Raw genomic sequence first — 14,479 nt, forward strand, 5'->3', positions numbered from 1 at the left:
CCGTATCTAGTGGTTGGGCCACCAGCGAGTTGGACTCGCAATTGATATTTACGATTGGGTTGAATGATATATGATTATTCGAGAAATGTGTCGCATGCTAGGATATTGGTTTCGTACGGATCAAATACTTGTTTATATGTTTTATATTATTGTCTTCTTACGATGCGATGTTATTTTTTTTATATTAATACTGTTAGTAACTTGCAAGCTCACTCAGTATTCCCAAAATACTGACCCCCTCACAATGTCTATTTCAGGTGATCGGAGTCGGATCAGACAGACCATCTCCTTTGTGTTGGAAGTCTTCTGACTTGCACAAAGTACGAGTCCTTAGAGCTGCAGTAGTCAGTAGTGTCATAATAAGATTTATGATGTGATTTCAAACGGTATTTAAAATGTGAACTCTGATATAAATTTTATAAGTGAGTTGTTTAGAAAGATGGCGTTTATCCGTTTGAATTTGATACCAATTGCCGTGAGTGGAATTGGTGATGTTTGTGATCGGAAACAGGGCGGTGCTAGATATGAGCTATCGCTCGGTAAGACCATGGTTTCTAAGAATTGTTTTGCGAATGTTTTCAGAAAAGGAATACGATATTTTAATAATCGAATTATATTATTTAAAAAGATTTCTGATAACGTTTTATATAATAATATATTTTAATTGCGAAAAATTTATATTGGTTTTAGGTTTGCTACGGGTTCCGGAGCTACCACTCCCGTTCCCTAGCGCCGGTTGCGGCTCAATAATTTGGGTCGTGACAGAGAGTGTGTCACACTCTCCGTTAAATGATAAACTTCCGTTAAATGATGACCTGTCAATATAAAAAAAATAAAAAAAATAATTTGGCTAAAATTTAAGAATTGATAAATCACCAAACTGAATCCGAGCTTTGCCGACCTGCACACCACAAGCAAACGGAGGTCAGAAGGAACTCCGGTGGGGGTCACCGGACGTTCACTCCGACGCTCAAGTAAGGTTTTGAGGTAGAGAAAGAAGAAGAAGAGAAAAAGAGAGTGCTTAGAGTAGAAAAGAGAAATTACCTAGGGTTTGTCCTTAAACCCTCTATTTATAGTTAGGGTTTAAGGACAAACCTGCCTCGCTGGCAGGCTGTGAGCCCAGTGGTCCCAGAAATCAGTTATGCTGACGTGGCAGAATATCCCTGCGGGTGGCACGGGTTGTTAGGTGTGTCAGAGGGAACATTCTTCACGTACCTGTCAGAAGATCTCCTGTGGTCCAAGGATCTGGTACACGGGCGTGTGTTTCTGGGCAAGACCTCGGAGCCCGGTTAGACCCTGAAGCCCGGATAACTTGGGGACCAAGTTATCATAGTTCTGGTTCCTGAGGGTATCTCGAAGCCCGGATTACAGGGTCCGGTCTTTCGGGTTTATGAACTCGGAACTCGGTCTAGGTCTGAGTTGAATATGACTCGGAGCCCGGATAGGATCCTGGGTCCGACCTTATCAGACATGAATGTCTCGGATGATGTTTGAATGCCCATCGATCCGGTGACCCCCCAAGTCATGTCGTCTACGATTTCGAGAAGGTCGGACATTGTTACCAGGTCGGTGAAATGCTTGACTTAGTGATGTTCGTTTCTGGCGAGGTTGCTTCGCCCCTATTAGATGTGCTACGTTATCACTAGTCCCCCCAGTGTGTCGGATATTTATGTCCGAGATGGTAGCGTTATCCGAGTTATTAGGTCACATGATCCTGGACGTACTTGCTTTGTTTTTGGGTGATAACTGACACCGAGCCGCTTGTCAGGAAGGTGAGTGAGCTGATGTGGTTATGTGAAAGGACGTGACTGTCGAGCTGTCCTGTCTGACAGCTGTTGGAGCCGTTGCCCTATGTGGCGGTTGCTTGTTGCCTACGATGGATCCACGTGTCTAGCAGTTAAGGCGTGAGAGCTTTCCCAGAAGACGTTCTGAGTGGAGAGAGGGAGAAAATTAAAGGCGTGACTTTTCATTTTCCCTCTCTTTTCAGTTATAAGTTTTATTTTTCAAAAACTGAGAAACCTTTCCATTTCTCTCTAAGTTCTTCGTTTTCTTCAGTTTGTTTTGCTCTGAGAAAGTTCTCTGCTCTTCATCTTCTCCAGATTTCCTTGTGTCTCTGAGTTAGAAAAATTTTATGCTTCCCTTTCTCGTCGTTGGAGAGACTGTACTGGTTCTATTTGCTGAAGTGTCTGTCTCTGCTCTTTGCTTCTTCTGCCAAGGGATAATCTTCACTCAGTTTTTTCTTCAAGGATTCCCTGTGCTACATACAAGTAAGGATTTCTGAGTTTTCGTTTTAGTTCTTTGTTTTTTCCAGTTTTGAATACGTGTTTTTGATGTTTGCCCCTGTGATTTTCTCTGAGTTAATGTATCTGGCTCTTGTTGTGTACTGTTTATCTTATTTTGTGTTTGGCTATGTTAGATTTGATTTGTGGTTCCAGACGTTTGCCTGTTGTTTGTTTAATGTTTCTGATTTTCTAGATGCATCCTCTGCTCTGTGTTTTGTGATTTTCTGGTTTGGGATATGAATTTCCAGGAAACTAAAAATTCATCTGTGTTCTTCGTGTTTGGCTGGGTTGGGAGATGAATTGCCAGGAATCTGGAAATTCATCTGTGTTCTTCATGTTCTGCTGGTTTCACCCCTTAGGAATTTCTTTTGATCCATAGGTTTAACTTTTTGCAAATTTTATCTTGTTTTTCCCTTTTAAAACTTGTCTCATCCGAGCTGGTTTCTGTGTCTTTAGGTATGTCGGGTGAAACTTTAGACCATGAAGAAGGGAGAGGGTATGATGATAATGACATGGGCACGGATGAACCATCGACCGAGTTCAGAGTTGTTCGTCCACTTCGAGGTAACACCCCGGAAGTAGAGGAGACTGGCCCTGTTCAACCTCAGCCATCCAAGGCTAACCGGGGAAAGAAGGCTGTTGCTGATGCCGGTGAGAAGGGCGATGATCGTGACATCCGTCCTTCCCGATGTACGGTGGGTTTCCTAGAGGCAACTCGGAGAGCCTTTGAAATCCCGAAGAAGTACGAGCTGTCCTTGGTGCCCGAAGGGGGAAGATTAAATGATGTTCCGCCTGCGAACACCATAATGCTCACGCTAGAGCATCTTCAGTCCGGGATCCGATTTCCTCTCAGCGACGTTTATAAGCAGCTGAGCAACTACTTCGAGGTGCCTCTGTCTCAGATTCATCCCAACGGAGTACGCCACTACTCCTGCTTTGTAAAGCTTTGTCAGAAGACCGGGGTGGTGCCCAGTATGAGGCTGTTCTGCTGTCTATACCTTATGTCGCTAAAGGACCAGAGTCACTTCGCGTACATGAGGTTTCGAGGTGAAAGGAAAGACGTGCAGGGGGGATTGATCTCTGGGGTGATCAACTCCCTTCGAGATTTTAAAGAAGATTACTTCCTGATCTCCCATCCGACTGCGTTTGCCGGGATGGTAACTTCGTGGGTGGCGAAGTGTTATAAACCTGAGAAGTGGTTCCATGTCCCGGGGCCGTTAGAACGGAATGATATTCTGAAGCTTCGGGATGATGCTCCCGAAGGAGAGAAAGCGCAAGCCGATGACCTGTGCCCGAAGATCGCTTTTGATTTCTGGAAGAGCTCGGTGCCTTCCGGAGTTGGTTTGTTTTTCCCTTGCCGTGTTGTGCTTGCTTTCTCTTTTCTTTGTTTGTTTTTTTTTTCCTGTTTTAATTTTGAGATTTCTGTGTCTTTGCAGTGGAGAGCATCGATTTAGGAAAACTTGTTGGGAAGAAACGCAAGAGGCCGGCGAGCCGAAATGTTACACCGGCACCTCCTCCACTCCCCAAGGCTGCCGAGGTGCCCAAGTCTGCTGTTGCTGAGGCGCCTGCTGCTAAGGGTGTTCCTGAAGAACCCGTGCAGGGTTTAGACGCTGTTCCTCTCCGGGTTCGTTTGTCGGAGGGGATCGAGGTGCCGGCGGGTGCCGAACCAGTTGGGGACATTCCGTTCGTCAACTTAGACTCCACCGAGACAGTGGATGGTCCAGTTAAGGACAAGGCTGGTCCTGGGGGGGCAGCTCTTGTGGCTGATGGCCAAAGTTCTCGGGCTCCTCCAACCCGGGCGCCGGACCTTCCCGAGATTTCCTCGGGCTCGAGCACTACTGCTCCTGGTCCCCAGACCATTACTCGTGCGAGCTTCGCCGAGTGGATTAGCAGGCACAATGATGGTTTGCCTGCGACCTTGAATGAGATGGCCATTGCTGGAGACGTTGCTCGGGTCACAACGATGCCCGCCGACAGAGAGCATTACAAGACTTTTAAGCCCGAGAACTTATATGCGGTGATTTCGTCTTTCTGCTTCCAGGTAGCTGTCTTGTGTTTTCATTTGTGTTTATCTTGTTGCTTGTTGTGTTTTTTATTCTAACTTAGGGTGCTTTTCCCTTTCTTTCAGGCTTCCCAGATGTCATATATGGCGGATCAGAACCAGAGCCGGATGGAGGTTGATTTTACTTTGGCCAAGAATCTTCTGCTGACTGAGCAGAGGAAGGCCCGGGAGGCCGGAAGACGAGCAGCTGAGGCGGAAAAGAAAGCCTCTGAAGGGGCTGCTCTAGTTGCGACCTTGGAGTCTCAGTTGAAGAGCTCTGAGGATCGCCGGGCTGAGGACTTCGGTGTATTGGAGAAGCTCCGAGTCGAGGTGGCCCAACTTGAAAATGAGAAAACCTCGGCTCGTGATGACTTTTCGAAGCAGCTAGCAGACTTGACTACCCGGAATGAGCTGGCCTCGAAAGGTCTTCGGGAGACTGTGGCTGATCAGAAGAAGCAGATCACCGAGGTCACGAAGCGGGCTGAAGAGACTGAGGCCAAAGTTAAGGAGGTCATAGGTCAGGAAGAGGCGATCTACGAAGACTTCCGCCGAATTCTGTATGTCAGCGAAGTATAGGTTGGCGAGTATGTCCGAGGACGTTTCGGGGCCGACCTCGACGTGTCCGACTTTGTGCTGGATGTCGAGGAGTTGGGACGTCGAGCAAAAGCGCTTCCCAAGGATTATGATGTTCCTGCCGACGTTGAAGATTACTTGGCTGATGACCAAGATCCGGGCTCCAACCCTCCTTAGATAGTTTTTATCATTTTTTCTTGCCTTGTATATTTTTGAACCAAATTTTCCTTTTGTATTTTCAGAATGTTTGAGCTTCGTGCTCTTTTTGTAGAACTTGGGTATTTTATATACATGCTTTTCTGAATGAATGTTTCCTGTGAATATTGCTGTTGTTTCTCTGAGTGAAGTTTTTGTTTTCTGTCTTTGAAAATTTTGACTAAGTATGTGACAACATGTTTGCATACTTAACTTAGTTTATTTCCGAGCTGGTTCCAGTAGTGTGAATTTCTAGCTTCTTGTTGTTGTTTTTATACATGGGCTCTTGACTCAGACTTGGGATAGGTTCTTAGTTATTCATAGATCAAGTTTAGGCAAGTTGCTCGGAGTGGATAACCTGTTATCTCTGGATGACCCGGGATTGTCATAGCTCGCAGGCGGCACATAGCCCGTGGATGGCACATAGCCTGTGGATGGCACATAGCCCGCGGGTGGCACATAGCCCGGGGGTGGCACATAGCCCGTGGATGGCACATGGCCTGCTGGTGGCACATAGCCCGTAGATGGCACATAGCCCGTAGATGGAACATAGCCCGTGGATGGCACATAGCCCGCTGGTGGCACATAGCCCGTAGATGGCACATAGCCCGTAGATGGCACATAGCCCGTGAATTTTTTACCGAGTAGAGTGCTCGGGTTTTGGAAAAGACATGAATTCTTTTTAATCTTTTTTATTCATTGAGGGGAAAAACTTATGTTTGAGTTTTACAAAAGCCTAACTCAAACATAAGTGAAAAAACCCCTAGGTACCTCGAAAATAAAAACAAGTGACTACTGATAGTATTTCCGAAGAACCTGGGAGTTCCAAGTTCTCGGGAGCACCCTGCCCGACAAGTGTGCTATCTTGTAAGCTCCTGCTCGTCCGACCTCGGTGACTCGGTAGGGGCCTTCCCAGTTGGGTTCGAGTTTTCCCACTCCAGCATTTCCCTTAGCAATGTCTGCCCGTCTCAGGACCAGATCGCCGACTTGGAAACTCAAGTGTTTAACTCTCTTGTTGTGATACTTAGCCATTCTTTGCTTGTATGCTTCGATTCTAAGCGCTGCCTGCTCTCTTCGCTCTTCCAACAGGTCTAGGCATAGTTTCTGTTCTTCCTCGTTCTTAGCCTCATCGAAGAACTGGACCCTTAGAGTTGGCATCCCGATTTCCACAGGTATCATTGCCTCACACCCATATGTCAAAGAAAACGGGGTGTCCCCTGTGCCTGCCCTTGGCGTGGTTCAGTAAGCCCATATGACCTTCGGTAGCTCTTCCAGCCACTGTCTATCGAACTCCCCTAGCCTGACCTTAAGCCCTTTTAGGATCATCCGGTTGGTTACTTCGGTCATCCCATTGCTTTGCGGGTGAACTACCGAAGTGATACGCAGGTCAATGTGTAAGTCGTTGCAAAATTCCTTGAAGGCTCGACAGTTGAACTGCTTCCCGTTGTCAGTTACCAACGCTCTGGGTATACCGAAAAGACACACGATTTGCCTCCAGAAGAAATCCCTGATCCGAGCTTCTGTGATGGTACTCACTGCCTCTACCTCGATCCACTTTGTGAAGTGGTCTACTGCCACTATCAAGAACTTTTTCTGCCCCGTGGTTGGCGTGAAAGGTCCTAGGATGTCAATTCCCCAAGTTGCAAATGGCCAAGGACTGGTAATAGGACACTGCTCTGTAGTAGGAGCATGTCGGATGTTCTAATGCCTCTGACAGTTTTCACACTTCTTTACTATCTCTTCTGCTTGCCTGACCATTAGGGGCCAGTAGTAGCCCTGCAACACTGTTTTCTTTGCCAACATGCGAGGAGCTATGTGTGCCCCACAAATACCTTCATGTATTTCTCTCAGCACATACTCCCCTTCCTCTGCTGTCAGGCATCTCGACCACGGGTGGGTGAATGACTTCCTGTATAAGACTCCGTCGAGGAACGCGTAGTACGGAGCTTGTCGCAAGATTTTGTAGGCTTTGTCTCTGTTTTCTGGCAGAGTTCCGTCCATCAGGTAGTGGGCTATGCCTTGCATCCAATTTTCCAAAGGCTGAGTTAGAAAAATGGTTTCGTGGTTGTCGATGCTGGAATGCTTTTGAACAGAGAAATGGACCCCCGGTATCTTTTCATTCACTGTTGCTGCTTTGGCTAGTACATCGGCCTCTTGATTTTCCAAACGAGGAACTTGCTCTATCACCCATTTTCCTCCGAGCTCCTGAATCTTGTTCAAGAAGAACTTGACTCTATCCACGTATCTTCTCATCTCCGAATCCCGAGCTTCAAAAGTACCCAAGATTTGACAAACAACTAACTGAGAATCACTTCTTATTGTTACGTGCTCGGCCTTGACCACGTTTACCATTCTTAATCCGATCAACAGAGCCTCATACTCCGCGGCATTATTGGATGCCGGGAAACCGAATTTCACCGAGCTTCGGAGTGTAACTCCGTGAGGGCCTTTCAAGACTACGCCTGCCCCCGATCCTTCCAAATTTGATGCCCCATCAACTTCTAAAACCCACCGTAGAAGTTGTTCATCAGGTTCTTCAGGCTGGTCACTCGCTGTGGTTTCGGCTATGAAATCTGCCAATACTTGTGCTTTTAGAGCCGGTCTTGGTTCATACCGGATGTCGTATCCTCCCAGCTGGACCGACCAGCTGACCAGCCGTCCCGACATTTCTGGCCTCTGCAACGCCTTTCTCAGAGGTTGGTTCGTGCGTACTACAATGATGTGAGCCTCGAAATATCTCCTTAGCTTTTCCGCCGCCACTTTCAATGCCAAAGCAAATTTCTCAATTTTTGGATATCTGACCTCCGGGCCTTTCAAGACCCTGCTGAGATAGTAAACTGGGGTTTGCAGACCCTTCTCTTCCTTCACCAGGACTGCCGCCGCTGTCTCGTCATTCACCGAGAGATACAAATATAAGATTTCCCCTGGCTCAGGTCTACCTAGCACCGGGGGTGTGCTAAGGTAAACTTTCAGCTCTTCAAAAGCTGTATTACACTCCTCTGTCCACTTGAAATTCTTTGTATTCTTCAGAATTTTGAAAAATGGCAAACATCGTTTGGCCGAGCAACTCATGAATCTTCCCAACGCCGTGACTCTTCCGTTCAACTTTTGTACTTCTTTTACCGAGCTCGGGGCTTTCATGTTTATTACTGCCTCGATTTTTTCCGGGTTCGCCTCGATGCCTTTCTCCGAGATGAGGTGCCCTAGAAATTTCCCAGAGCAGACTTCAAAAACACACTTCTCCGGGTTCAGCTTGAAGTTAAAACCCTTCAGCTTTTCAAAAGTTTCTGCCAGATCCCCTGCGTGATCCTCAATCCCTTTGGATTTCACAACTATGTCATCTACGTAAACCTCGACGTTCTTGCCCAGTTGATCCTTGAAAACGTGATTCATGAGTCTTTGATAGGTTGCCCCAGCATTTTTCAAGCCAAAAGGCATCTTCTTGTAGCAATATGTCCCCAGATCTGTTGTGAAAGCTGTCTTTTCTTCATCATCTTTACTCATAGGGATCTGGTGATATCCCTGAGAAGCATCTAAGAATGTGTAGACCGCAAATCCGCACGTTGCGTCCACCAGTTGGTCAATGTTCGGCAGAGGAAAACTATCTTTTGGGCAGGCATTGTTTAGGTCAGTGAAATCTATACAAAGCCTCCATCTACCGTTGGACTTCTTGATCAAAACCACATTAGCCAGCCATTCTGGATAATTTACTTTCCTGATGAATCCAGCTTTTAAAAGCTTCTCCACTTCGTCTCGGATAGCAATCTGTTTCTCTAGAGAGAAAATTCTTTTCTTTTGCTTGACAGGCTTGCATTTAGCATCCACGTTTAACTTGTGCGAGATTATCTTCGGGTCTACCCCCCCAATATCCTCTGGCTTGTTGGTAAACTCCTCCACATACTGTTTTATCCGAGCTATGATAGCTTCCCGGTGCTCGCTTGGCCAATCTACCCCCAGCTTTACACACATCTCGGATCCCTCTGTAATTTCAATCGTTTCTAAGTTTTCTCGGGGTTTCTGAGCTTTCTTCTCTCTGAGGAGCAGCTCCGGTGTATCGATGTTCATCGTTTTCACCGTGCTGCCCATCGTTGCCATGTAGCACTGCCTAGATAGGGTTTGATTTCCCCTAATAGTTATAACCTAGTTTTCCACTGGTATTTTCATCATCAAGTAACGAATACTAGTCACTGCACCTGTGCTATACAACATAGGTCTACCAAGGATACCATTATATGCTAGAGGCATGTCAACTATCATGAACAGTGAACATACCTTCCGTGTTGGTTCCGCCAGGATTCCCTCTGTTCCGTCCTCCTGAGGTATTTCGATACCGAGTTCCAAGTCTAGCTCGACCATGCCTTCTGGGGTGACCGGAGCTCCTCCCAGACCCAGGAGGGGAATGTTCACAGGTTTAAGATCAGTTTTGGATCCTCCCATTGACAAGAAGACTGACAGAGTCAGCAAGTTAACCGAGCTACCATCGTCCACCAGCAATCGTTTTACCCATTTCGATCCAATGATGGCGGATACAATCAAAGCGTCTTCATGAGGAAAATCTACTCCTTTCGCATCCTCTGGCCCGAAAACAATGTTAGGCCATGGCGACCCCGTAGATACCGACATGACCATCTTTTGCTTTTTCTTTCTGCGTCTGCGACCATACTCGGATTCTAAAGTTCCTCCTGAGATAGTGTTGATTACTCCCGTGACTTGTGTTTTCTTTGATGGGGATTGGGCTTCCCTGCTCCCCCTGGCTCCGACCTGACCGAGTTGACCCTCGTATTTCCTCGGTCTTGGCCCTCCTTGGCCACAACAAAATGTTGTAATCGCCCCTGGCAGACTAACTTGTCTATCTCACTTCACAAACGTCCACATTCCTCTATTTCGTGGCCATAACCATCATGAAAATCACAGAACTTGGATCGGTATCCATCTTTCACTAGCCTCGGTGGATAACGAATCTCTTCATTGTTGTGCTTGATCCAGGATAGAATCTGCTCCCTCGGAGTATTAAGTGGTACGTATTGTCTTGGTACTCCTGCTCGATCCACGTATCCTTCCGTTCCTCCTCCAATACTGAAACTTGGCTTAGTACCAGGCCCCGTACTTGGCGGACTGGTTTGAGCATTGAACGGCTTGTTACCCCTGTACCCCGAAGTCTCATTCAGAGGCTGGTACCGATCTTGGCTACGGTTAGATCCCTGAGTATTCTGCGTTTTACTGGGAACCGGGCTAGCCATCCCGTAAGACTTCCTCTGCCTTTCCTCATCGAGATTGATATAATTCCATGCCCTGTCCATCAACTCGGTGTAAGTGTCAACCGGGTTGGTGATCAGGCTGTCTCGGAAGACTTGCATGCTGGTGTTATCTTTCATAGCATCGATGGCAGTATCATCGTTCAAGTCTTCTATCATGATCGCCTCGGCATTGAACCGGGCAATGTAAGCTTTCAAACTTTCTCCCTGCTTCTGAAAGCATTTCTTTAAATCACTGGATCTCTTCTTTCGCTCAATGCTCGGAGCAAAGTGAGTTTTGAAGGCCATGGCGGGCTCCCTGAAACTAGTAATAGAGCCCTCCTTGAGGTTCTGGTACCACTTTTGCGCCGCATCGCTCAACGTTGAAGGGAACACTTTGCACACCGTGGCATCCGAGACACTTTGGACTCCCATGGCAACCTGAAAGCAACTTAAATGAGTCATCGGGTCGGATTTACCGTTATATCTGTCAATGGGCGGATATTTAAACTTATCTGGAAATGGGTCATCCCATATAGCCTTTGACAAGGGGCTAGCAATGCCACAGGTAGTGAAAGGTCGAGACTCTGCCTTATGCCCTATATGCTTATCCAGCTCGGCCTGGACCAGACGAGTAACTTCGTCATGCAAAGTTTTTTGATGCTGTGACGCTGCACCCGAGCTGTGAACACTTTCTGCCCCGTTTCTCCTGACCGGTGGAACTCCTGCTCTCGCGGTTCGCAGAGGATCTGCCTCCGGGTCTGGGTCTCCCCTCCCCAAGCCAGCGTCACCGCGCTGTGTCCCCGGTGGTAGATTCTCGTCTTGCGCCCCCTCCCTTCGAGGAGGAGGAGGATCATTCCGACCTTCATCTCTCGGAAAAGGGCGATCATGCCGACCTTCGTCTCTCGGCAGAGGGCGATCATGCCGACCTTTGTCTCTCGGAAGATTAGTGTCACGATGATCTTTGCCTCTTGGTGCTTGATGCTCTGTGGGACCCCTAGGTCTGGGTCGGGGGTGATCGTTCCGACCTTCTTCTCTCGGAGGACGACCATCCTGAAACTCAACAGCTCGGGGTGGTGGGGCCATGGGGGTGGCCGAGGGATTGTAACTGGGGTAATACTGGGACATGACTGCAAAATGCATCTGCTGGGCCTGGTGCAGTTGGCGAGCCATGTATTCTAAATATTCTTGAGATTGTAAGACCGTCGGAGGTACATCCTGCCCAGAAGTTGTTCCTGTTCCCGTAGCCACCAGTGTAGCGTCTACCGGGAAGTTGAGTTGAGTGGGAGACAAGGTATTGTGGAGGAAACTCTGAGGCACGATGGTTCCTAGGGTGGATAAGGTGGTGTGGCTTGCATCTGAAGCAAAAGGGTCAGCCCTAGGATAGTTTTCCAATCCATACAAAGGCACAAACCCAGCTCCACTGCCGGAGACCCTGGATCCTCCAACCTGAGCATTCGCCGGAGGAGTTAAGCCAGTGATCACAGAGGTCCGACCACTAACAGAAACTCCACCAACCAAGTTAGCGTCGGTAACCGTAGTTCCCAGAGGGTCTACCTTGTCCAAAACAGGATCATCAGCCATTGTTTCTTGTCAAGATCTGATCAGCAGCGTCAAAAGAACCAGAGTAGAACAGGGGAATACAAAACGATTTCCCACAGACGGCGCCAAGTGATAAATCACCAAACTGAATCCGAGCTTTGCCGACCTGCACACCACAAGCAAACGGAGGTCAGAAGGAACTCCGGTGGGGGTCACCGGACGTTCACTCCGACGCTCAAGTAAGGTTTTGAGGTAGAGAAAGAAGAAGAAGAGAAAAGGAGAGTGCTTAGAGTAGAAAAGAGAAATTACCTAGGGTTTGTCCTTAAACCCTCTATTTATAGTTAGGGTTTAAGGACAAACCTGCCTCGCTGGCAGGCTGTGAGCCCAGTGGTCCCAGAAATCAGTTATGCTGACGTGGCAGAATATCCGTGCGGGTGGCATGGGTTGTTAGGTGTGTCAGAGGGAACATTCTTCACGTACCTGTCAGAAGATCTCCTGTGGTCCCAGGATCTGGTACACGGGCGTGTGTTTCTGGGCAAGACCTCGGAGCCCGGTTAGACCCTGAAGCCCGGATAACTTGGGGACCAAGTTATCATAGTTCTGGTTCCTGAGGGTATCTCGAAGCCCGGATTACAGGATCCGGTCTTTCGGGTTTATGAACTCGGAACTCGGTCTAGGTCTGAGTTGAATATGACTCGGAGCCCGGATAGGATCCTGGGTCCGACCTTATCAGACATGAATGTCTCGGATGATGTTTGAATGCCCATCGATCCGGTGACCCCCCAAGTCATGTCGTCTACGATTTCGAGAAGGTCGGACATTGTTACCAGGTCGGTAAAATGCTTGACTTAGTGATGTTCGTTTCTGGCGAGGTTGCTTCGCCCCTATTAGATGTGCTACGTTATCAAGAATCAATTTACACTTTTTTTCATTAATCTTCTTCTTCCTCCATTTCACTCCATTGCCGGAGTAAAAAATCCATTGCCGGAGTTAAAAAAAAATCAGCTAGCCACCACTGTCCATTAATGCTGGTCTCTCCTCCATTAATGGAGAAGACGAGCTTCGTCTCCTCCATTATTGGAGGAAACGAGATCTCGTTTCCTCCAATAAAGAAGGAGACGAAGCTGTTTGTCTCCTCCATTAATGGAGGAAACGAGATCTCGTCTCCTCCATTAATGGAGGAGACGAAGCTGATCGTCTGCTCCATTAATGGAGGAGAAACTAGAAGGTCTCTCCTCCATTAATGGAGGAGAAGAACGGCCACCACTTTTTCAGTGATGCGACGGTTGAGAATTATGGTGGTGGTCGGAGTGCGAGTGGGCGGCGGTAATTAAAATTTTAAAAGTAATTTTTATTTTTAAATTAAAATTAGATTCCGATTTAAATTCAAATTTAATTCTTTTTATGTGGGGGCGGTTGGAGCGGGAAGGATAAAAACAGCATCGAGATTAAAATTATGAATTAAAAAATATTAATTATTTGTAAATATAAAAATTGGATTTGATTTTGTTTGTAAATTAAGTCAAAGGGTTTAATTGTAGTATATATCAAATATAAGAATTTTAATGTATTTTTTTACTTTATTTTAAAATTAAAATGCTATATATTTTTTTCCACACTCTCAATAACGGAGAGTGTGGCACACTCTCCAAATTACATCCATAAAAGGGTGCAATAAAAACAAAATCGAAGTTTAAGGGACTTGTAAACGTTAAATTGAAGTAGAAGGATCTATTGAAAAAAAAGTGAAGAGTAGAGGGACCTGAGGATGGGTTTGGCCTATTTTTTAGTTTATCTGATCTCTGAACTTCCATCCACTTGAAATCCAAGGAAGCAAAAAAATCAAAGTACAAGAACCATATAAGACCAAATAAAAGTTCAAGGACCTTAAAAGGGATAAATCTTTAAAAATAAACCCATTTTTAGGTTCTTAAATCATACGTCTTTTGATTAACTTGTCCCTGAATTAAATTTTATCTTTTTTTTTCATCAACTTATATAATGTGTTTTTGAATTCTTCTATTAAGAATGTAGATTCCCTCACCAAAAATGTCAAGTTACTTGTTAAAAATTATCAACAGAGATTTATCTAAGGGTTTGAAGACATGTGTTTTCTGAGTTTAGGTACTAAAAGAAAGAAAAAATTTAGTTTAGGAACCGGTTAATCAAAAGACGTACAATTTAAGGACTTAATAATAGATTAAGCCAACAATTTAATATCCTAACTTTGTTTATTGGTTAAACTAATACCTTAATGTCACGACCCAATTTCATGAATCGTGACCGGCGCTAGGGTATGGGTATGGTTGTACCAAAATCCGTAGCAAGTCTTGCGGAAATCAAATAAACATTTAAACCTGCAGAAAACTGCTCGGGGCAACCGAGACTTCAACCTAGGTCTAGCAATTTATATTACAGTTCTAATATAAATAACTTAAGTATCTGAAATATTCCACAGCATGCCTTAAATATAATAATAAAGTATCCCAGAGTAAACATGCCACTAATAAATAGTCGATCAAATTCGACAATCTCAAAGTGCAACAATAAGTAATGTATAAACTAACTCTACTGCGGTCTAAGAGTTCGAAAACGGAAACTAGTTTAATAAC

At 46.0% G+C, this 14,479-nt stretch overlaps 1 protein-coding gene across 1 annotated transcript; it reads right to left on the bottom strand.

Moving 5' to 3' along the window:
* Positions 1-6,330: 6,330 nt before the first annotated feature.
* On the bottom strand, positions 6,331-8,484 carry LOC130015418 (uncharacterized). Its single transcript, XM_056105516.1, has 5 exons — positions 8,215-8,484; positions 7,944-8,097; positions 7,319-7,850; positions 6,842-7,165; positions 6,331-6,748 (listed from the first exon to the last, which is right to left on the bottom strand). Exons 1-5 carry the CDS (start codon positions 8,482-8,484, stop codon positions 6,331-6,333), a joined length of 1,698 nt encoding a protein of 565 aa, XP_055961491.1.
* Between the last annotated feature and the right edge of the window lie 5,995 nt (positions 8,485-14,479).

The sequence above is a fragment of the Mercurialis annua genome, linkage group LG4 (assembly GCF_937616625.2).
Source record: "Mercurialis annua linkage group LG4, ddMerAnnu1.2, whole genome shotgun sequence".
NCBI lineage: Eukaryota > Viridiplantae > Streptophyta > Magnoliopsida > Malpighiales > Euphorbiaceae > Mercurialis > Mercurialis annua.

Coding starts and splice junctions, on each gene's coding strand:
- LOC130015418 (XM_056105516.1), bottom strand. CDS start 8,484: ATGAATCACGTTTTCAAGGATCAACTGGGCAAGAACGTCGAGGTTTAC. Junction 8,098..8,214: donor ACATGAAAGCCCCGAGCTCG/GTAAAAGAAGTA, acceptor AAGAATTTCAAG/TGGACAGAGGAGTGTAATAC. Junction 7,851..7,943: donor CCTGGTGAAGGAAGAGAAGG/GTCTGCAAACCC, acceptor TGGCATTGAAAG/TGGCGGCGGAAAAGCTAAGG.